Below are 25,186 nucleotides of genomic sequence, written 5' to 3'. Positions count from 1 at the left end.
ATTGCTCAACTCTAAAAACCTGTTACTGTGTAATTTTATCTGTTGCAAACCACTCAGTACTAACGTTTATACTTGCTCTTAATTTAGTCATACTCGTTTTATATGAACTCCCTGACATGAGCTCTAAACCCAAAGAGTTGTGAAAAGATGGATGCCTTGCTGTGTTTATATCTCGTTTAGATTTATTATCTACTGTGATACACCTATAAAATGTTCTTGTTTATTTTCAGCTTGATGATCTAAGATGTTCCTTCCAAAACTCTTCAAAGGCTTAGAAATTCTCTTCTGCAGTTTGCAGATGGCAAACCATAAGCATTATCAGAAGATCTTTTCAATTTCTTTCTAAATTGCTCTGTCTCTCTAATGTCACACTTGCATTCAATCATCTATAGGTTTGACTTCAATGCTAATAAAAACCTAATTATACAGATATCTTTAAACTCACTGATATATCAATGTTTAAGATGTTACAGATCGTTGTTTGTCATCCTAGCCATCCTCCCTTGGCATTCAAACACTTTCTTCTTAAGAAATCTAAATATGTTTAAGGACTGTTAAGGAGCTTACAACCAAATGGACTCCCCTAGTATTCTTCATTCTGTGCTAACTCGCATTTCCTATATTCATGCCTCATGCCTCATTCCTGAATAGAAGTAAAAGATGAAACACGAATATTTCCACTTGTCTCATTTTACATATAATGCTACTGGAATAAAGAGACTGATGTTTTGATAGTACTGCTAAATGTGCTATAAATCACGGAACATACACACTTGCAAAGTCTTTTCTGCTTGTTCTAGAATATCACACTCACTACTCCTAATACGCACTTGTTGGTCTTTTATTATTGCCTCTACAAAACATGTTCATCTTCTCTATCTCTGACATGTTATATTCCTAGGCAAAGCTCCAAGATTCTTGTTGAAACATGGTTACATTTCATGCTATGTTATTACTCTTGTGTAGTTGATTCTTCTTGGCTGGCATTCAAGTCAATTGTTTCAAGAAGGGAAAAAGAAAAAGAAGAAAAAAAAAAAAAAGCCAGTAATATTGCAATATTAGTCCAAATTTCTTTTAATAGAGGGGCAGACTGTAACAGCCAAAATAACTTCTCAGGTTTGCTTAATTGCAGTTCATTTACATAGTAAAGAGTTGACAATATGACATTCTCTAGATTGTTAAAATCTGTTACCAGAAAATAATCAAATCCTTGAAATTTAAACTTTTGAAGTATGCATTTAATGGGACTGTTTTTTAAACACTTATGTTTCATAAATATTTTAAATGGATGAAAAACTGATCATGATAAAATTAAAGTCAATTATCACCATTACTTTCCTCTTTTTGGCTGCATGCATTTTTTTTCTATAATTCCTTTAAATTCCTTCCCTTAAAGGTTAAAATATTCCAGACATGATGTCTGATTCTTTTAAATGAGTTAGTAGCCTATAAAAATATTTACATTTCTAGTGTACTCTGAATTGATTTACTGGTAGAAGTGGGGGAGAAAAATTACACAGCTGCATCACAAATATAAAAAGAAGATTTTCTAACAATTTCTTTCATGTTATTGAAATTTTGCTTTGTAAATAAACATAACTACATAACCATGAGAATGCACTCAGTTTTAAAAAGATCAATCTGCAATGATGGATGACTAGGTTTTCCCTGAAGATTTTATGATTTATCCCTGTGCTACTTTCTTGTAAACAATATATTTGATTTTATTATTTCTGAAATTTCTTTATTATGTTGATGGTTTTGTAGCATTACGCTACTTAAAAATTTTAGCATTAGCTAAAATGACATTAAACATGTCATTTTTTGTAGTCTGATAGATTTCTGAAGTCCTACATAGAGCATTGGACCTTATCTGCTGTTTAACAACAGCAGAATTTCCTGTCTAGTTTTGCAGTCTTCCAGATAGGATTTTATTTCTAACACAGTGATGGTTTCAAAACACTTCTTTCTCATAGTTTGTTTGACATTTGTAATTACTTTTTCTCAAAATGTGTATGCTTACATTTTCACATTCTCAAAGTTTTCCTCTTCTTTTTCTTCTTTTCAGTGATCAGCTTGAGACTGGAGAAGCCTATCAGAGAATCAAGGACTATGGAGCTTCCCTTTTTTTGTTGCCTGGCTTCCCAAGCAGTGAAAGTCAGTGACTGAGCTTTTAATCAGCCAGAAGATTCTAAAAGTGTGACCATTCACACTTTTGAGAAGTATTACCTTCCTGAGACTGCAGGATCTTTTTATTGCTGCTCATGCTACTAAGATTTTATTCATAACCACAGTATGATGGAACTTATTAGTTGATGTTTAGAAATTGTTAAAGCTCTTCAGATGAAAGAAGTATATTGTTAAAAATACTTCGTGTTGCTGACTTGGCCTAACCAGCTTAACCTGAATGCTAATCATTACACATTACTAAAAGGATACAAGCAGTGAGGGAATAAATTTAGTCCACAAAATACTACAGGTTACCCCCTTCTTCCTTTTCTGGGACAGCAGGCGCAGAAAACATTTCTCAGTTATTACCAAGAAAATACACCTATAAATTTATGAGACACCAATAGCAAGATGCAGTTCATATGAAGAACAAAAAGCTGAATATGGTTTTGGCAGATTTTGGTGATAGAAGTTTTCTGTGGGAGAACTGAGAAACAAACAGGCCAGAAAGCACAGAGAGTTTATAAAGAATGCACCTTCGACCACTGAAGTGTGAATTTATGATAATGCCACTGACATTCACATGTTTAAAGAACTATAAAAAGAGTTAGATGTCTACATGGAGTGAAAAAGACAAAGGCAGCCAGGTGAGAACAAGGTTCAGTGATGATCATCTAATGAAGTATTCAAGTTAAAACTGAGAAAGATGATCTAAACCTGGGGAAAATAAAACTAACAGCTTGACTAATTTTTGATGTCTCATAATGGAAAGACAGAGCCTGTGCAGAAAGGTTAACAGGTACCACAGTCAAGCAGACTTTGGAAACATATGACTGCACGTTTTCAGGAAACAGTTCCATTAACAAAAATTGCTTATTGACTGGGCTTACATGCCAAGGAAAAATGCTGTCCTCAAAGTGAAAGATGTACTTAGAGCACAGTTTAATGCTAAAACAATTTTGTCCAGTTTATCACCAACAATACAAATTCTGTCAGCGAGCAACAAGCACAAGAGAATCGGACAAGCTGCTAGCAAGGCATGTTATGATGCCTCAGACACTCTATTGAAGGAAACAATGAAGCCTACAGGCAATAAATGATCTCTGTTATGATCAAACAAAATTATGATTTTAAGTGTGATATCCCTGACTGTGAAAAACTGGAAATATAAAATAAATAAAAAATAACCATTAAAAAAAAAAAAAAAAAAAAAAACAGATTACAGAAATAAGACAGACTGAAGCCATCTATAAACATAAAACAATTTTTGGAGCTCATTGCAGAAGATTTCTACAAAGTATGTCAGACAGAGAAATAAAAAGAAAAAACTTACATTCACTGTTCTTTTTAAGAAATCATATCTGTATTAACAAAGAAGTTGGAAAAGTAATGGCATAAAAATGAGAGAGACACTTAATAACCACTCAGCCTTGTCCTGAATTATTGCTAGGGCTTTTCCTTCCTATTTCAAGAATAAACACAGAAGATTACAAGGAAGCCAGTCTTCTAAAGAAATTATAACACTGTTCTAGTATCCAGAACTAACAAGGCTTCCAGAAAACATAAAACCATCAATACATTTTATTTTTACTATTTCTAGAAGTGTTTAGATAGCAAGCATTATTTACCTAAACTTAAATTAGAGGGTTAAAGTGGGATATATCCTACCAAAATTCAGACAGTAGACTGAAGTGCTTAATTTAAAAGAACTAACTGATAAGAATTAAAGGCCATTATCTTTGCTGAAAAAAAAATAATATATATATATATATATAGTCACTTGCAAAAAGAAAAAAAAGGGGGGGGGGTCATTTAGCTTTAAACTAAAACAGGATAGATTTAGATAAGACATTAGGAAAAAAAAAAATTTACTCTAAGGGTGGTGAGGCACTGGTACAGGTTGCACAGAGAAGTTGGAGATGCCCCATTCTGGAAGGTTCCCTGGCCTTCAAGGTCAGGTTGGATGGGGCTTTGAGCAACTTGGTCTAGTGGAAGGTGTCTCTGCTCATGGCAGGGTGGTCTTTAAGGTCCCTTCCAACCCAAATCATTCTATGATTCTATAACTACTGAAGAAGCATAGGCCCTTATCTTTGCAACCTCAGAGGCATTCCAAGTGAGGGGGGATACATCTGTGTCGTAACATATTCCCTCTGAAAATGACTTTTCTGCTACTTTCTGGATCATTTGTGACAATAATTTGTGATTTTGGTTTTGAACTATGCAATTTGAAAGGTCAGGTCAACATATGAAGCTCACCTTATCCATTTCTTGTCAGTGGCTGAGCTATTTAAAGCATTCATTAGCATCTATGTGAATAGGAGTTTTTGTTGTTGTTGTTGTTAAATGCTTTCCATAATGAAGACTGGATTAAGGGAGTTCAGACCCAAAAATATATCTGCTTTATTAGAGAGAGCTTTTCTATTGCTATAAATGAAGGAGCATTCTGTATGAAGAAGCATTCTGCATCAGATACAGTAGTATTCAATCAGAAGGAAGATGCAGCTGTCTGACAAGTCGGTATTTTGCCATGAGAATACCCAGATATGGTATCTGATTTTGAGATATGAGCTTCATTTCTAGCATTCAGAAATGATGCAACTGTTCTGGGTGGGAAAACCAGCTGAGCCTGCACTGAAATGTATTCCTTCTGTTACACAAAGAATCAAATGTCAATATGGTGCAGTTTCACTGCCTCTAGAATAACTTGTCTGGTTAGGACAAGATGAAATGACACATTCACATCCCTCAGAGGTATTTTTTCAAAACGTTTGTGAATCTCTCATGGTTTTCCTTGCAAAGCAAAATCTGTAAATATTTCAGAAATTTCAAATTTTAGTTTAAACACTTGAAAAACATGGACAAAAAAGCACACAGACATTTAGGTAGCCAATATAATTTTCAATGGCAGAAAAATCTCTTTCACACATTTAAATACAAGGTTCCTAAACACTAATATACAGAAGATAGTACTAGTGAGTGCAACTCACAAGATTAAACATCTTTATATGGAGACTTAATGTACATCTTTTGAAAGCTAAGATACAAATATATATATATATATATATATATATATATATAAATAAAAAGTAGAAATACAACTGCTCGGATGAAACTTTAACCCAACATTTTTGACGATATAAAAAGAAATGCTTTCAAATTTCAAAACATTACATTTTTATAACATAAATTCTGACAATTCTGGAAGGGCATGATAATAAACTCTATTATTAGTATTGTTATTGTTATTATAGCATGCTGTCCAGTGTACCTTAACACCCAGAGCTAGCTGGGTGTTTTAACCATTTATCTTTCATCAGAATATATGATGTAATGATACTGATGTTTTTTGCAGAAATATCTAGGTCCAACAGCTACCAAGTGTCCAGGCCTCTCACCTGAGATGCAGAATACTCAAACACAAAAAAAAAAAAAAAAAAAAAAAAAATTGTAATAACTTACCTGATATTCTACAGGCCCACCTGGAGATCTTAAAATAATCCCAGACCCAAATAGTCAGCCATTTCACTTTGAGAAACCTTTGTTTAAGTTCAAATTAGAATTTTTTGAATGAAGTTTTCCAGGGTCATAAGTCAATAGTATCTTCAAACCAGAGATAATATAGGAGGAAATAATAGGCTGTTTCTCACTTAAAAACAAAACAAAACTTGATGACAGGACTCAACTTGTCCTAAAGAGGAATGGGCAAGATTTCTAAACTAAAAGTGAAAATATTAGTAAGAAAAATATTTCTTGCCTACTACAGATGAAGGCATTATAAACTTTTGTTTGTGGCCCAACAAGCTTATATTGCTGAGAATGCATTTTCCTAATCAGATGTTAGAATTAATTTATTCCTAAGTAACTATAGTTACTTTCTGATTAACCAGTATAGAGAGCACTTCTAATACTCTATTATCCATTGCTATGATTCTTCATAGCAATGTGCTGCTACCACTGAAGTATCAGAAAATGTTAAAGAAATAAAAATGAATTACATCACAATGCACTACAAACATACAAATCATGATGAAATTGTTGTAAGTACAAAAGTTGTCTTATCCACTTACCCAGGCACTGACACATCTGCCACAAGTGGTGATTTTGAAATCCCCATAGAGATCCTTGATGGCACCAGTTGTAAAGAATCCCTCCACCATCAGCAAAATGCCATATACAAAGAATGCAGCTGCTACACCATATATCACATACTTGAAGATGTCAATCCTGTATAGGAACAGCAAAAGTTATTTATCTGCGTAACTGTTTAAAGCTGACTCTGAAATTTCAGGGTGAATTAATCAGATTCTAAGCAGCAACATTTCTACTCTGGAGTCAGCCTAAGCACTGATTTCCTATAATAACAGCTGAAGCTGAGGGCAGGAGTGAGCTTTGGAATAAAATAGCATTGATAGAAAAAAAAAATGGGACATTTAATTTAAAAAGTTAAAAAATGATTTGTGTAGGTTAGAGACCAATTTGTCAGAATAATTTGAAAAAAATATATATTTTTCATCAGATAAAGTGGCAAAGTTAAAACAAAAGAAAAAGGAAACAAGTACCTGGAACATCCCTTGAGTCACACAGTGCACCTAGCACTGAGGTTTGACTTCATTATAGACAAGGTATTTTGTCACAGTCTTCAATAAATCTTACTATGTGTACAGGTAGTTCTCAAGTTGCAATGCCAATCACTGCTATCTTCTCCTCATTATTATTTTTCTGCTTATTACCCAACAGACAAAGTGTCTGACACATAATAATGAAGTCTTTAAAAAAGATCCCTAACTTCAAACAAGAAACATTCTTCTCAAAATCAGTAAGGTCAGATCATCTGACATTCTCATACAATGAGGCTTTAAAAACATTATTTCACGGACCCAAAGGTCAAGAAATGGAAGAATGGCTCAGAGTATACCATTCAGAGCCCAGAAGTCTAAAGATATTAAAAAGAAAATTAATTGGGCTGTGCTGATTGTCCTGCCTAGCACTGTCCAGAAGTTCATGACTTCTACAAGGAGATGCTGCCTACTAAATGTTCTCTCATGACAAAGATTTGTGTAGAGATACTTGAAAGGACCTCTCTTCTCTAAGTGTATTTTCTAAGCTTGGAAAAAACCTGTGACCTTTGCCTTGGGTCACCAGTTTTCAATATTTCATGCTTGGATTTCTCTAAAAAACTAGCCAAGGTGAGTTTTTGGTTTATCCACATGATATGGCAGCAGTAATGTGCAGGCTTAAGGTGTTAGTAATTGCAGTCATATGGTCCAGGTCAAGATAAAACAGCTTATTTAAAAGTACAATGCAAAAAAAGCCAGAGACCTGCAAGATGAATTTTGACATGCTTCAAACAACTACCCAAACTGAGTTTCTCAAGACATAAAGATCAATATCTTTGCTGTTATGAAAAGAATTATTTAATAACAGTTCTTTAGAATCACACTTTTAATTGTCACCCAAAAGATACAGAGTCACAGAGTGGTTGAGGTTGACAGGTACCTCAGGATCTATCTAGTCCAAACCCCCTGCCAAACAGGGTCTCCTAGAGCACATTGCACAGGATCATGTCCAGACAGGTTTTGAATACCTTCAGAGAAAAAGACTCCACAATCTCTCTGGGCTGTTCCAGCACTCTCTCCCCCTCACAGTAAAGATATTTTTCCTCATATCAGATGGAACTTCCTCTGTTTCAGTTTGTGCCCTTTGTCTGTTATCTTGTTGCTGAGCACCTCTGAAAAAATCTGGCCCAATACTCTTGACACCCTCCCATAGCATATTGGTATACATTGATAAGAACCATTCTCAGTCTTCTCTTCTCCAGGCTAAACAGACCCAGCTCTCTTGGTCTTTTCTCATAAAAGAGATGCCCCAGTCCCCCGACTCATCTTCATAGTCCTCTGCTGGACCTTCTCTAGTCTCTATGTCTCTCTTGTACTGGAGAGCCCAAAAATGAATGCAGTACTCCAGGTGTGGCCTCACTGGGGCTGAGAAGAGGGCCAGGTCTCTCGACCTGCTGACAACACTCTTCCTAAAGCACCCCCGGAAACCAACGGCCATGGCCACAAGGGCACAGTGCTGGCTCATGGTTAACCTGCTGTCCACCAGAACTCCCAGGTCCTTCTCCACAGAGCTGCTTTCCAGCAGGTCAGCCCCCAATCTGTACTGGTTCATGGGCTTATTCCTCCCTAGGTGCTGGACCCTGTATTTGCCTTTGTTGAACTTCATGAGGCTGTTCTCTGACGAACTCTCCAGCCTGTCCAGGTCCCTCTCAATGGCAGCACATCCCTCTGGGGTATCAGCCACTCCTCCTAGTTTTGTATTATCAGCAAACTTGCCAATGGTGCACTCCGATTCTTCATCCAGGTAATTGATGAATAGATGGAACAAGACTGGACCAAGTACTGACTGCTGGGGGACACCACCAGCTACAGGCATTCCAACTACACTGGACTAGATCACAACCCTCTGAGCTCTGCCATCCAGCCAGTTCTCAATCTTCCTCACTGTCCACTCATGTAACCCATACTTCCTGAGCTTACATATGAGAATGTTGTGGGATACAGTAGTGAAAGCTTTGCTGAAGTCAAGGTAGAAAACATCCACTGCTCTCCCCTCATTCCATCATAGAGGCTATCAGGTTGGTTAAACATGATTTTCCCTTGATGAATCCATGCTGACTAGTCCTTCCTTTCCTTCACATGCTTAGAGGTGACATCCAGGATGAGCTGTTCCATCACCCTTCCAGGGATGGCTGATTGGATCCCCTTCCTTGCCTTTTTTGAAGACTGGAGTGGGACTGTTGTTTTTTGTTGTTTTGTTTTTACAGTTCTCAGGCACCCCTTCATGACCTTTCAAAGATGATGAAGAGTGGTTTAGCAATAATATCTGCCAGCTCCCTCAGCACTCATGGGTACATCCCATCAGTGACCATGGATTTGTGCACATCAAGTTTGCCTAAATGACCTCTAATCCAGTCCTCCTCAACTAAGGTAAAGTATTCCTTTCTCCAGAGTTTCTCTCTAGTCTGGGGTTCCTGAGGGCTGACCTTAGCAGCAAAGAGAACATTGAGCATCTCTGCTTTCTCTGTATCCTCCATCACTAGTGCAAGCCTCTTCCCTCCCCAACATTCAGCAGTGGGCCCACATTTTCTCTAGTATTCCTTTTACTACTGTATTGAGAGAGATAACTCTCAACACACAATTTACAGTAACAAGGCTGGACAGCCCATTAACATATCTTTGAATTTGAATGGTTTTCAAGAGATTCAAAGTCAGATTCAAGTTTTCAGTTGATATTTCAGATGTAGAAGTGTGACAACAGTTTCAATGAATGCATCTTAAGCTTGCTTTATTCTCATAAAAACTCAGTTAAACTTATGACCTAGCTGGCGAGGGGTGGGATGGAATGTATAATAAATGAATGCTGCTAGCATCTGTTTTAGCATTTTTCACAGGGCAATAACAGACAGGTTCTAGGAATAAGAAAGAATATGTTTTTTTCTTTTATTTCCCAATAACAAAGTCCTCTCAACTTCTTTCCACATCACTACATTTTATAGACAAGTGAAAACCAGGCTAAGTTGATATTTGTATGGAATAGATACAGAAACTATTCAAGATGGTGGAATAAATTTAGCAGTGTTGACAGTATTAGATGATGCAAAGATGATATTAATTCAGCTGGTATAACACTGTTTTAACAGTGAAATGATGTTTTGAGCCTATCTTCCCATTACTGACAAAAGTTAAGTTACCGTAGGAAACCAACAGCAACTTTATGACTATGCCGTAGGATCTCTTCCAACTCTTATATTATACTCCTTATAAAGCGTGACCTCCATCAGAGGCTGAAGTATGGGGGTTATGCCACAAACAGCTCCTCACAGACCTCAGCGTGCTCAGTGCTGTAGAAAATACAAGCCAACATTGCCTTAACAGGATTAAGGCTTTGGAGAAGTCCAGAGACTATTTCACAGTCCTTGCAACAGCTCTTTAAACCATCTGTGCTGAGCCTCCCACTGAGCTGCTCATAACAAAAAGAGTACCAAAAGATCTCTGCTTTTTCCTCAGCCTTATGTGCAACTAAAGGAATAACTTTCATTTAAGCCTTCTACAAGGAAAATATAATTAGCTACACACTAACTAAATATAGAAATCAATTTCTTCCTGATATACTCTCTACAGAGACAAGTAGGAAAATCTCCACTGATCAGGCTACACGAGATGAAACAGCCAGAATTACTGCAAGGAGAAAGGATCTCACATGATGTAAAGAGAAAAAAATAAATGACAGGAGTGAAATATTCACTCCACTACCTTTTAAGAAGTCAGATAGAATTGCATTGCAACATAACTATTAAGAATGCTATATTTAAAGAAAATATATTAAAACAGTAACAAGTTAATCACATATTAGTTTTGAAGACAGTGTTGGTATTAAAGTATTCTGCAGCATCTATATTAATGCTGCACATAAGTTCACATAAACTTTGATCTTCCAGTGAAATTATAATAGTTTATAAAATGTAATTCTTTGTGAATGAACTCAGGGAGATTAATTGCCATCTATGTTTTAGTAAAGCCCCAAATGCTGCAGATGCAGCACCAGAGTAACCAGGGAGGTAAAGGGCAGAATGAATGATGAACAGAAGCCAGTGGGTGAGATGGACAAGGGCAAAGCAGAAGGACAAGCACAGCTCACAATTGTGCAGGCTGGAGTGGAAGGAAAGAGGTATATAACAAGCAAAGAAAGAAGAGAAAAAATTATAGAGGTAAATTCTGTGCTTCTGATAGTATTGGAAAGACATACGTCAGGTGAATACTAAGGATACTCTGAGAAGAACAATAAGAAATCTTGCATACTTATTCACTAAATGCTGGAGTCCTGTGGTTATTAAATAATGATATATTTATTCCTCAACTGTAGTCACTGATGGCAGCCATAAGTGCTAATATCTTAATGAACAGGTTGTCACTGAGTACATAGTAGACTATCCCAGCAGAGACAAGTCAGAGGTGAGTAAAAACATTCTCAGAGAGATGAATGTGACAAATTTCCTACTGAGTATTTTTGTGGCACTTTGACAAATACAAGATTGAAAAAGATATCAGCAAGCAATAAGATTAATTGATGAGTGATCTTGTCTTTGAGTAGAAGACTTTTTTTGTGGAGAGTGCTAAAAAAAAATAGTTATTTTGTTGTTGAGACTCCTTCAATCAAATGAACACATAAGTAATTATTCCATCTTGTTATAAGTGCATTTCAATATTCAAAACTAGCTCCCGTTTACTATGTCTAGAAGTAATGTTTTGAGCTTGAGAAACTTATTGCTTCACTGGAGTAAATCAGTACCGCTCCACTATAATAAATGTGTTTACTACCCCAACAGATAAACCAAGAAGAACAGTTAACATTGACCTTTAATTCCAAAATGAATTACAATTTTAAGAACTCTGAAGTCTTTACAATATCCAGTCTAATCATGGTACATTTTCTACCCTCAGTGCTAAAGATTGGCGCTTAACTACTGCACACCACTATATACTTTTGTATCAAAATTATTTAATATTGTTTTCGAACAATCAACATATGATCTAGGGACATTTTTCTCTAATTTAGTTAAAATATGAACACATTCCAGACACTTATTTTCAATTAAGAGCAACAACAACCACTAAAATTGATCTATCACACGTGATTCTCATGCTGTCCAGAAAACCTTTTTATTTGAACAATATATGTGTACATTTCAGCTGGAATGTATCAGAGGTTTTGAATGGTCTAGCCCACCAGTATACCAGGTATTACTGTGGAAGCAGATTTTTAGCATTTAGAATTCTGCTTCATATTTCTCTTCCTGAATCTATAACAAATTCTCCAAATATAGATAATGTCATTCAAATTCCACAGGTGCATGTAATTGACACCAAACTGTATGTATACTCAGTGAATGCAAGTACATTCAGACAATTATACATATTTTCAATATAATAATTTTAAAATAAGAAAAGTACCAAAGCTATCAAAGACACTAAAAAACTAGTTAAATTATCACAATAAAATTTCTAATTTAACATTGCAGCTTTTTTTATAGCTGGAATAGACAGTTTAGAAAGATAAGTACTGATTGTAATTATCACCACTAGTGTCAGTCAGTTTTCCTATTTTTTATTATTATTTTTTCCCATCACAAGGAACTTTAATCTTCACACCTAGAATGCGCACTAATCTCTGTTACTCTGTAAGAAAGAAAACTGGCCTTTGTGATGATCCTTTTGCCCCCAGACACACTGATCCTAAAAGGCTGAGAGACTGAGATAGCAACCTGCTTCCTCAGGCTATCTCCAGCTTTTAGAATCAGTTTTGCAAATGTGTTTTTTGAAAATAGAAAAGATATAAAGAGTATTTATTTTTATTTAAGGAAGAAATAACATTCACTAAAAAGAAAACAGGTTGAGTAGTATGTCTTCTAGTTCTGTATTTCTGGAAGAACTTCTGCATAATATCATATGCAAATTTGCTCAAAGATAAAGCACATTGTTAGGACTATATAAGGAAGAGACCATAATTTTAGAATATGCAAGACACTTGCATTCTGCAAATGTCAAGTTTTGTTATTTTACTCTGAATAGCAGCCATGTGCCACTGTTTTTAACAGATTAATTTGTGAATATATGTTGTATGTGTACAACTCAGGGTAGAATTCTGCATTCCTTTACAAAGTCATTCTACTCTAAAATTTTGTTGGTTGCTTCCTTCATAGGAAATGGATAGTTGAGCTGAGATTTCAAGGAACACTTCCAAAAGCAGCAGGATTCACAGCCTAATGGAAGAGGAGTAAGAGCAGCACAAACCATATTTCTGCCCTTTGAATACTGTAATGTTCTTGGAACAAGAAAGGATCTTTAAATGTTTATTTAAGAATTCAAATGAACACTAACTGTTTGAGACTAAAACACAAAGTCTTGACTATAACGTGGATTAGAATGGGTGTCAAAGTTGTTTCTGATAATCTAGGCTTGTTCCATCTTCTCACCTCTAGCAAAACTACTTGGAAAAAATTTTAAAGATGATTACTACAGAGGAAATCTGGAACCCTCTTTGCCTGAAGAAGGACAAAAATAGATTGGAATCAGTGCACAGCAACATGCAGACTTCCAGAAGAATTGAATATGATTCTATGATTATATGGTGTTGTACACTGTGGATATTGAATTTCCATTCAACTTTCCATAGGAACTAGCACAAAAAGACATAGCAAATCCTAACACAGGATTTCTGTTTCATTATTACAAATGTAAACTTGGAGTCATGTGCAGTAAATAGTAATAGGATAAAACCAATAACTTGATACTAAAACTCTAGATTGGCATGGTAATGGTTAATTCTACTCTTTTCAAATCTTTTGCACAAAGACCAGTTGTCTTAGTTTTTCATGGCACATAAAGGATATAGCAATATGCACATGTCCTGGTTTCAGTTAGAACAGAGTTAGTATATACATAGGTATATACATTTTCCATTTTATGTCTGTAAGATTAATTGGATAAAGTAAATTAGGACTAAATGGAAATAAAATTGCTTTAAAAAGTCATATGGAGATGAACTACCTGCTCAGAAAGGCCTATTGCAAATGCTTCAAATCACAGGCACACAGTGATAACAGTCAATCTAAATTCAAGTCAACCAAGTAAAAAATCTGCTTAACAAAAATTAAATAATACATCTGACTGCTTAAAGCAGTGGACTGTATTGGCACCGATGAAGACTAAAACATTCTTTATGTATTCTCTGCTGCTATTAACATGTGCTGCTAAGAATTCCGTTATTCAACTGTTTGATGAAATGAGAAGTGCATTTTTTCAGGTACCTTCCAAATACCACACTTTACTTACATAGCTACTGATTTTGCTTTTAACAGAACATTAGGCTACACAATATAGATGCATATGTAGCAAACATTACTTTTAATCACTGTATAATCTTGAGATGGTCATATTCTGAAGTGCTGGTGTGTTTTGTCATATTTGGAACATCTACTAATTGATACCAGATCTGGACTGCTATGTTTTGCATCTAACCCTTAATATGCTGTTTTACTTTCTACATGTGACTGAACTATTCCAGGGAAATAGTGTCCTCCTAAGTAAAGTAAACTGCATTCTTTTGAATGGAAAATGCAACCTTCAATGATATTGTGCTCTCATTGGTGGTTCCAAATTATAACAAACTAACAAGGTACATAGGTCAAAGATAGGCCTTCCTTCCAGAAACAATTACATTCTCCTACACACAGTCAGAATCCAGACACAAGACCTCACACAGTGCTGTTAGTGGTAATTCTTATCAGCCTTATTAACATTTTTACTGCTGACCTGAGTGAAGGTCAACCTTCAGCCTTTCAGCAGTAGGGATTATGAGCTCACCCCCACTAATGTTTTGGCTCAGAAATGGATTTTTTTTTTTCCTTTTTACTGTGAGTCCCTCAGATGTCCCCACTTCTTGGGATATGATTTTCATTGTGTTTTAGAGTGTACAGTATAGACTCCTTTGCAATGAAACTAAATAGGATATATGCTCCAGGAGTGCTCCTTCTGAACTCCAGCTGCTAATGGATGTTCAGTGCATTGTATCAGACATGACTTCATCCAAAATAAATGAAATGAATATAGTACAAACAAGACATTAGCACCAAGCATGGTCTACCCATCAGTTTCTGTAGGGCTGATACTACTTACAACTCCATTATGTAGATATAATATACATATATATGAATAAATACAATATATACATAAATATAATATAAATATATAATATATACATATATTATATATAACAAGCTTATAATAAATTTAAGCACTGGATTTTTGTAACAGAACAAACATGTATAGGGAAAAACAGTATTACTGCATGCTAAATAGATGACTAAAACAGAAATATCATATGATCTAATGCAAATATTTATAAACATATTTCATATTAGCTAATCTTTACTGCAGATCTCTCTGTAATATTTTTCACAGTATTCCATTAATATTAAAGCAATATTAATGACAAAAAGACTACTTTTAGTGGTACCAATATTTAACTTGTGATAACTGCAAAACCAACACAAACAAAGAGAAGATCAGAATAGTATTCCTTCATCTACCTGAAAAAACACTGTTTTCAAACAGTAAGGGGTAGATATAAAAGCTTCCATGAGTGCTCTTATTCTTCCTCAAATCAAAACATCTGCAAACACTATTTTACTAGGTAATATCCTTTTAATAAACCATGACTATACACCAGCTAGTCATTAACAACCATCAAACCTGGACACTTCGACAACCAAATCTGGGGCTTCTGCATTTTGAAAAGAAGGAAATTTTTAGCCGTAAGAAGATGGCTCCTGTGGAGTATCTATAGCAGTTCCAATAGTGAGAATAGCGAATACAAATTTACATATAGTAACTTCATTTAGTATACTGTTTGGTATTGCACCTTTAAAAGGAAGTGAATTTACAATGACCTGAATTAGTTCTACTTGTAGTAGGAAAATGTTGCTAATGATACTGTCAGGAAGGTTTCTTCATTTTCTACTCTAAGAGCATGATTCCCTTGTTTCATGGCCTATATATCACAAACATGACAGATGGCACCAGCTGGCCCTGTACACTAAAAAGAAAGAGCTGTGAAAAGTTGCTATTGGGATATACAACAAACATACCTTGTGCTGCTTATTGCCTAAAACTATCTTCTGAAATTTGCTCCAAACACCAGAAAAACATGACAATTGAGTTCATACAATATAGTTTTGGACAATTGTCCATCAATTTCTCCTGACTTTGGAATCTTATCTAAGTCAGCTATTAAGTGAACCTAGCATCCATTACTTCACAGATACATTGTTCAATGCAGTTTATTAAGCCAGCAGAGAAATGACCGAACACCACATCTGCCTGAAGCAGATTTTCCAGTTTCCGTGAAGCCTACAGAGTTGTTAAATTCCAGAGCGGGCAACATAAACCATTGACCTTAGAGTTAAAATATTATAAAGGCAGTTTTAAGGGTAAATTGAACCACCATATTTATGTTCTTAGAATCCCTCTGAATTACAAGGAGCTAAAATATCCACTCTACTTTCACTTGAAGGAATTTGCATCCCAAACACAGCTTATGACTTCTGTATTTTAATTCCCTGAACTTCTTCAGTTGGAGGAAAAAAAAATAAAAAAAGAGGAAAAAAAAAATAATGTATCCCCTAAAAAAGTTATCAAGTTGGTAGTGAAGAAGTCTGAGAATGAAGTTTCACAAAAATGATTCAGAAACCAATGAAGTGATGTAACAGAAGGTAGTCCTTATCAAAAGTCCACTCACTGACAATTCAAAGTGTTTTGATTGTTTTGGTTTTCAGTAAACATCCAATTTATTAAAGGTCCACACATTTAGAAATGACTGTAAAGAGTGAAGATCTACGCTCAGCTCTGTGATTTTTGAAGATATTCTCTATCTGTAAGGACTACCTGTTTGTACAATATGTACATGTATTTTAATACTTCTGATTTCTCTTAATTTCCAAGAGTTTAGAATATTTGATTTACCCATACCACTTTGAAGAATTTCAAATCAGTCTGTAATCCAGTACTCTGAGACAAAATTCTTTTACAAAATCCTTGTTACTTTTTAGAACCTATTGGTTTTAGAACCATATTATAGACCAGGACTGTTTTTTTTTTGTCTGTTTTCCAAACAAGTGTTCAAAAGGGAGTTCATTACTGTAACCCATTGCTATAAAAGCACTATTTCTACCCTACCTAGCATCTCTGCAGGATGTTTCCAGTATCTTAAAATATTAACAATGATTACTCCATAATTTAACTTGGGAAATCATCAACTTGAGGAAATCAGTTTAACTGTCTGGTATTTAAGGAATTTTAAAACCACCTGGAAACCCACTCTTAATCTTTCAAAATTATGAATATGTGCTACTCATTAATATTTTCAAAGCAAATATGAAATGCAGCTGATATGTACAACCTGACTGAGGGTTCATGAATCTAGAAGGAAAAAACATGTATGCTCTGCTGAGCTAGTGCTCAGACTGCCTCTTTTGCCTCACAGAGCTGCTGCTATTGGCTGAAGCCTCAAGGGCAGGTCCCTCCAAGGGGACTTGAAGGCCTCATTATAGGTTTTTAATTAATTCCACCCTCCCCAAGCATCAGAATACTATGTGGGATGGGGGCCATGAGCTGCTTCTCATGGGGCTGGTAGGGCAGGATTGTGGCCAAGGCCCATCCCCGCACCCCTGCTGGGGGCAGCCCTAGTCCCATCACCAAGTGTCCCTGTGAGGCACCAAGGGAGGTGTTGAAATGGGTAGGGTACAGGGAGGCTGGGCCCTCATGGCCCTGACACTGAGTTTTTGCTGCTGTTACTGTGACACTGACCTTTCTGAATGCTTTGTTGTACTTTGGCTTTTCTTTCCAGGCACATAAAGTGTGCTTCAGACATCCTTTGTTTATTCTCTAGAGAGAAGCTCCATTCTCTATAGGGGTCTGCTCCTTCTTTTAAATTGCAATGAGTAACTATATTGACAAAGATAAAGGATGCTTTGTGAGCTGTTATTGAGCTCAGAACAAACACAGTTGTGGTCACAGCTAAAAAAGCCCTTATCTCTTACCACCTGCACAAATAGTTCTCAGATATGGATTGATTTTTATACTGAATGACATTTGAAATCCACCATGCTAATAAATATATATAGACAGCAACCATTAGCATGATGAAACAGAATCTAACACGCTTCGCTCCACTGCAGCATTTCTCTCGCACGTTTATCACTGAGGGACGGGCTTCAGGTCAGCCTGACACAGTTCAGAGCAGCAGAAACATTAAGAGACGAAATGGCTTACATAACCTAAGTGTAATTTAGTATCACAACCTGTTAGATCTTTTTATTCTTATTATTTGTAAACAGAAAAAAAAAAATAATAATGTTGCTTTTCCATTTAAGTATGCATAGTTTTAAGAATGTAGAAACTGCACCACTTGTTTCTACTTTTCTGCCTTTCAAAAGAATAGAGTTACTGCAGGGCTTTTGCATTGCCAACTGTTAATCAATAGTTATGACAAAATACCAAGCACTGCATCACCCTACAGTATTATTTATAAAGCAGAGTACTATCTGTTTAAGCCGGTAAAAATTTGACAATTGCATATTTCCTAGAGCTTATCCAGTTACCAACAATGGCTCATCTGCTTTTAAAAATATTACCTTCTCCTCCCTTTAAGACATAATTTTAGAGATATCTTTCACAAATGAATAAACTGATCTTTTGATCCTAGTATATCTTTCAAATAAATATTTTGTTTTAGTAAGTCTTTAAGTAAACAAATGGACAAACCAAAAAGCTCCTGGAAATGCCAAAAAACTAAATGACAAGAAAAAAAAAATCACCTTTACGCTCTCTTAATCATTTCCAGTGAAATTTGAACAATATCTCCAGTTTGATATTTTCTTTATTTGATAGAGGGAAGCTACAAAACTTTCTGTAAAGAGAAAGCATCAATTTGTGGCTGTTCTGCACTAATGGCTTCCTAGGGACTAATAAAATAAGTTAGAGCCTAGTAAGAAGATTGATCTTTCATTCAGGATAACAATGAACCTTAGCTGCCAAGTCAAGTCAGACCCATTATTTTAAATGACAAGTCAAAAAGCTCAAAGCAGAAGTCACATATTTCCCATCAACCTAATATATTATCATACAAGAACATTTAAATTCCTCAGTCCTAGACAGAAGAAATTTGCATGTGGTGAAGCAGTCATGTACTTATTTAGTAAATTCCTCCTTCTGGCTACTAGTTCCACAAATATTGCTAGGGTTCACAAAGAAGCTTTGGGAAGGATGTTGACATAGCACTGCACAAGTCAAGAGATTTCAGATTCATGAAATGTGATACATCATGAAAACAGTGGAACCAGGTCAGACTGTACACCTCTCTTATTCAATTTCCTATCTCAAACAACAGATATAAAAGAGTAAGAACTGGCAAGACAATAGGATAATTCCACATTGCTCTTTCAGCATCTGGGACTTCCTGAGCTGGATAAGTCTATATGCCATTAGAAACTGTCAATGGATTTTTTTTCCAAGATTATCCATTATTTCCAAGATTTCCCTTGAAACCATATAAGATTTTGGCATCCACAGTATCCAGTTAGTTCCACAGGTCTGCTATACAATTGAAAAAACATCACTCCTTCTGCCTTTTGATCCTGACACCTGCTAGTTTCCTCTGATACCTCCTACTTCTTGTACTGGAAAAGAGACAATATATCCTTACTTCCTTCAGGACATTTACAGACCTCTTATTCACCTTTTCTCTAGCTCTAGTGTAATTAATGTTTAACCATATAGCCTCTATTACAGAACTCTAATCATTCTTTTTTGCTTTCTGTGGTGTATCAAAGTTGGGGGGACAAGAACTGTGCACAGTATTCAGGATATGGATGAAAGGATATGGATTTATACCATACATTTACCATTATAAAATTCTGTTTCTCTATGACTTTCCCAGTAATTCTTGTATTTGATTTGATTTTTGACAACAGCTAAGCCCTGAGATTACATGGAAGTATCCATTGCAAGATATCAATGTTTTGATGGATGATCAAATCACTTCTCCAAAAAACATATAAGGAAAATGCTTACAAAAGTGTGGGTAGGATTCTTCCACTTTAGTTAGGAATACTAGCAGCCAGATAGGAATTTGGATTTCAATTACCCAGGAAAATCACATTTGAGTGAGACAATAAGATTATAATGTTTAGAGTAAACTTCTTTATTAAATGCTATTAATTTACTTAAGTGAAGGAGACTCCCAAAAAAAGTAACATTGAAAATTTTTCACAAAGGCCTTCCATAAATAAGTTTTAAGAGTAGAAAAGCATGAAAGCTTCAAAATAGATGAATTCTAGGAAAACCAGAGGCAACAAAAGTTTGACACTACAAGCAGTAAGGTTCTGCACAACACTTCAGTTACTTCCCTGTTGCATTTATTCCCAGAACTGATCTGTTACTTGTTATACACACCTGCTTCATTTGCTTGGACTGCAGAGTAGAAAATTTTACACATTTCAGCAAATAATTATCACAGGATAAAAACAAACATGTTGTATGGAACAGGCCTGTCAATATGTGAAGTACTCTTAGTATTAAATGATAGTAAATTGCATTAAAAATTGCTTGTAATTAGCAAAAAAAAAAAAAAAAAAAAAAATCAGCTCTATCAAAACTTCATCTGAGCTTATCCAACATTAAATAATTCTTTCTACAATGTTCATTACAACAAAATTTCTTGAGTTAAATTTATATGCCACATGGAATTTTTCATCAGTTTTCACAGAAAATGAAAAAAATAAAATAAAGTATTAACTTACATGGTAAAGACATCAATAACATCTCCTGCAACTCTTGTCATCTCAAAGTAGGTTTGCAGAATGTTGACAGTTCCTGAAAGTGCTTCATGTCCACAACCACAGAACAGCGCAACGCCAGCATACAGCAAGATGGTAGCAATCAAAGATGCATAGGGAATACCTCCCAGGCATTTGATGCAACATTCAAAGCACCCTACATGAAAAGAAAGTTGTACGTTAACATAACAAGTAAGGAAAAAAAAATAAAGAAAAAGAAAATAAAAAAACTTTTTCTTTTGAGAACTGCTTCTGTAAAGTGAAGAGAGATTTGATCAGATATAATAATCCATCATTTCAGAAAAATCTGTGAGAGGACAAATGTTAATTGAACTTCTGAGTTTTCTCAGTTGATACTTGACCTATTAAATGTAGAAGGCCAGCTGATTAACATGAAATTTTAAATAGTGAATTCCTTGTACAGTTTCATGCTTTTTCTCAGAGCAGATTAGTGTCAGTTCCAGGTTATTCCAATATTCACAATACAGCTGTTAGATTACTGAGGAGGTTCCTCAATAATAGGGAACCACAGAGAGTATCCTATCCAATTCCTTCCATCGCCATAGATTTACTCCATGTTTTTCATTTGCACATACCGACAACAGAATTTCTCCACCCCATAGCACCATTTTGAGGGTGTAACCAAGTGTTCACTTGCTGGAATACCTCACAATAATAGATGAAGATATGCACTCAAAAGGCACAGATTAAGAAACAGTTGTAGAAACTGAACTTTCTTGCCACTTATTTACCTTACTAAGTGAGGGCAATTGCTCTTGATTTATACCAGGACAACCCTTCCTCCAGCCATTGATCTCTAAACTGATGCTTAGTTCCACAACAAACCCTCTCCCCAGCATGCATGCTCAAGTTTCTGGCACTACTTTGCCTAGTTTGACAAGCAGCTTCACAAATGCAAAATCTCTACCAAATCTCTCCAGTTCCTTAACAACTTTTACATCCTGTAGAGCCCTTCTTATTACCTTCTGGAAGGACAGAAAAGACAAAAAGGAACCTGTGGCAGAGGTAGAGCAGACAGAATTAAGTAAACACTCGTTTATCATTTATCTAGTTCTTCCACAGGCCTACTGGCTACTTACTTAATGAGTAATTCTAGAGTTTGCAGTGTTGTCAAACCAACACAAAACTAAAGAAAAGCAATGAATCTTACAAACCAGATTTTAAAATGGATATCACGTATCATTCATAAACCACAAAAGGTAATGAGCTGTAGGTAACATTTGCTCCAATTCTTTTCTTTAAGCTGTTCAGAATGTGAAAATAGCTGTTTAATAACAGAACAAAAGAAATGCTGTTTTAACTAGCAAAATGCTTTTGAACCACCAGTACAGAATGTGACTCAGCTGTACCATGTATGTATATGTCTGTATGACAGTGACAGCCATTCAGAGCTCTGAACACCATATTCACAAGGTAGCTACAACACACAGAAATAATTGCTAGAAAAGATTTTTAAAATTGTATAGGGTTTTGATGCTTGTTTTCCTCTGGAAATAGAGGCACCAGTACTTTCAAACTTTTTACTCTGCAAAATGAGCCTATTTAACCTCATACAGTTCAGCATTTATACTTACTATTCTTAAATTTACCAATATTTTTCCTCAGGCAAAAATCTAGATCTGCTGGGACTATGTATTTCTACACAAATGATAGGAAGTAATTCAAAGTACCATTCTTCTTTGGTACTTGAAACAGGAAGAACTGCATTGATCTTTTTTTTTTTTATGTCATTACACAGAGAAAATGTAATAGTTTTTGACAAGACAAGGAATTTTATTTTAAGTGGATAATGTTGAACTCCAAATACTGGCTATTTTTAGCTACCAAAATTAATGTTTCATCGCATACATCCATTATCCAGTCAGAGAAGATCTCATAGGCAGCTACCTCAGCTCCTCTCAGTAGAATCTTTACTGTCTATTATTAGTAACACTCTTGGTATAGGTATATAAAATTCTGTTTTAAAAGGCTTGTAAAGTGTTCTTTACACAGTCTTTGTCTAGACAAATCTGTGTACTATGCTTACACTTTTTGTGTGTATGTGTGCAAGTATTCTAACGTACCTCCAAGTGCACCAGCCAAACTTAATTTGACCTCATCTGTTTATGTGATCTTTTTTCTACATTAAGGAAAGAAATGATTCAGACCTTGAGCAGAAGCAGAAGCTGTGATTGTGATTTGCTAATTATCCACACAAATCGCATCATCACAATCATTTACCTTCTTGTGCTTGAGTGATATGTGAACTTTTTCTCCTTAGTGCAGGATATATAACCGACAAATAATTTTCTTTCTATTTCTAATTCTTCTAAATTTTCTTTTATGTTTGCAAAACCTCCTTGTGAAAGTGCCAACAATAGTTAAAAGGGAAAAATGTATTGGAAAGCATTTTTTTTCTATGGGAAAACAGTAGCACAGTCATCACCACAACCTTCAAAGAATTACTTTGCAAACGAATTTAAGACTACCTTTTTAATTCTAAGTGCATGTATAGATTGTGACATTATTTCTGTTCACTATTATTTTCATTGAAAAGTGTGTGAAACTGTAGGTTATAGAGCATTTTAATAGTGCAATTAGTACAAAACAAACCAAACAAACAAACCAATGCACTCCCTCAACTCATATTGATAGTCTCTTGTTCTGAGTCATGGATAACAATGGCAGCTAAAACCTAACAAGGGCAACAGACTTTGTAATTTTTGTACACTACTTAAAATTAGCTATAATTTCATCCAGAACTGTCCCTTGTTTTTATTAACTATTCAAACTTCCAGTTACAATTACACATTGGAAAAAAAAAAAAAAAAAAAAAAAAAAAAAAAGCTTTTGCTAGAGAAAAAAACCCAGACCAGTAAGATCATTAATAATCTATCACAGTATCACAGTACATTCTATATCAGAAGTATAAATTAGAATTGCATTTTCATCAGATGCCTTCAACATATTTGTTCAATTATATTCAAGGTAATTAAATCTCAAATGGATTGCTTAAATGGGTTCCAAATAATTCAGTTTTAATGCACAGTGGTACTAATATGAAATATGCTTCCCAGTCAAAAAGAAGAAATATTATTTCAAGAAGCCCACAATAGAATAACTGTGCTGTTCAAACAACTATATTTAGCAAATCCACCTGTCAGAGAGATCTATAATTTCTATGTTACCACCATCTGATATAACAAACTTCCAAAGACAAATTAAAGATGTATAATTGGGCTAAAAGATATTTAAAAGACAGTTTTCAACTAATATTAAAGACACACCTAAATTTAGTAAACATGGTTTTAATTCCTACCAAGCACACAGCATGGCAATTTACACAGCAAGCAATAAAAGGTACTTTCTTTCTCCTAGATTAGGAGTGACATATATGCCATTACTTCTCCCAGAGATAACAAACATGTTTCTGTTGTGTTCCATCCTCCTGAACTATACTGAAATCTGAAAAAAAAATGACTGCCTCTCTTCCTGGGAAACTGATACAGATTTGGATATGGGTAATATATATACATAGTTCTATCATAATTTTCAACATGGAATAGAAATAAATTTATATATATATATATATATTTATACATACACACACGTTGAATTGAATATATCTACAAAAGTAAATAGGGATTAACAAGTACATACTGAGCCCCCCACCTCTCAACCCCCTCCCAGAGGACTGTGTTCAGCTCTGGGGCCCCTGACACAAGAAGGACATGGAAGTATTAGAATGAGTTCAGAGGAGAGCCACAAAGATGATCAAGGGGCTGGAGAACCTCTCCTGCAAAAACAGGCTGATAGAGTTGGGGTCATACAGCCTGGAGAAGAGAAGACTCCAGGGAGACCTTAGAGCAGCCTTCCAGTACCTAAAGGGGGCCTTACAGGAAGGCTGGAGAGGGACACTGTCACGGAGGGTAGTGGTGGGACAAAGGGTAATGGCTTTAAACTGAAAAGAAGGTAGATTTAGATTAGGTACTCTGTCACACTAGCCTGTACTCCTTCATCAGGCAAGATTTTTCAAGAATAAATACCTTGTTGGCTTTCTCTGTGGCACCAAAATACTCTGATAAAGTATCCTAAAAAATGATGAGAATTACTAGATACCAAAATGTCAACAAAAGAGAAGGCTACATGATTTGCCCTTCTTAGCAGAACACAGATCTAAGCTATTGTGATAGCAGAGAATCAATGATTTGGCAGTAGAGGTTCATCATGAGTCATGACCAAAGGCCTAGATTTCATGTAGTGAAGATGCATTTGAAGGTTTAGCTGGGTAACATCACAAAGAGCCACTCTCTGCACCTCTTCTACTACACAAGTCTTGGCAACATGGGAAAGCTGTCTTGAATTGACTGGAACTACATGTTTAAAGCAAAATGCCTTATCAACCTTGCTAGTCAAACTGAAATTTAGCCTTTCTTTTCATCACTTTTTTTTTTCATATTATTTGACAGGTAAATGATCATCCTACATGCTGTATGCTTCCTTTAAGGTACTAGTGCCACCTTTCCCAACCCTGTCATTTGTAATTGTAACAAAGAACTTAAATAA

The 25,186-nt window shown here is 35.4% G+C and overlaps 1 protein-coding gene across 1 annotated transcript in view; it reads right to left on the bottom strand.

Moving 5' to 3' along the window:
* GPM6A (glycoprotein M6A) overlaps positions 1–25,186 on the bottom strand; it is a gene marked incomplete at its 3' end in the record, with an annotated part of 108,185 nt that overhangs the window by 19,167 nt on the left and 63,832 nt on the right. Inside the window, exons 2-3 of the mRNA XM_082758604.1 lie at positions 20,585–20,777; positions 6,237–6,393 (exon numbers count right to left, since the gene is read on the bottom strand). Of these exons, the coding sequence (XP_082614730.1) occupies positions 6,237–6,393; positions 20,585–20,777 (350 nt within the window). The remainder of the gene's footprint in view (positions 1–6,236; positions 6,394–20,584; positions 20,778–25,186) is intronic.

This window comes from Aythya marila, assembly GCF_965140915.1.
Source record: "Aythya marila genome assembly, chromosome: 4".
In the NCBI taxonomy this organism is placed as follows: domain Eukaryota; kingdom Metazoa; phylum Chordata; class Aves; order Anseriformes; family Anatidae; genus Aythya; species Aythya marila.
Note: the sequence above shows the minus strand (reverse complement) of the source record. Positions and strands in the feature narration are given on the sequence as shown.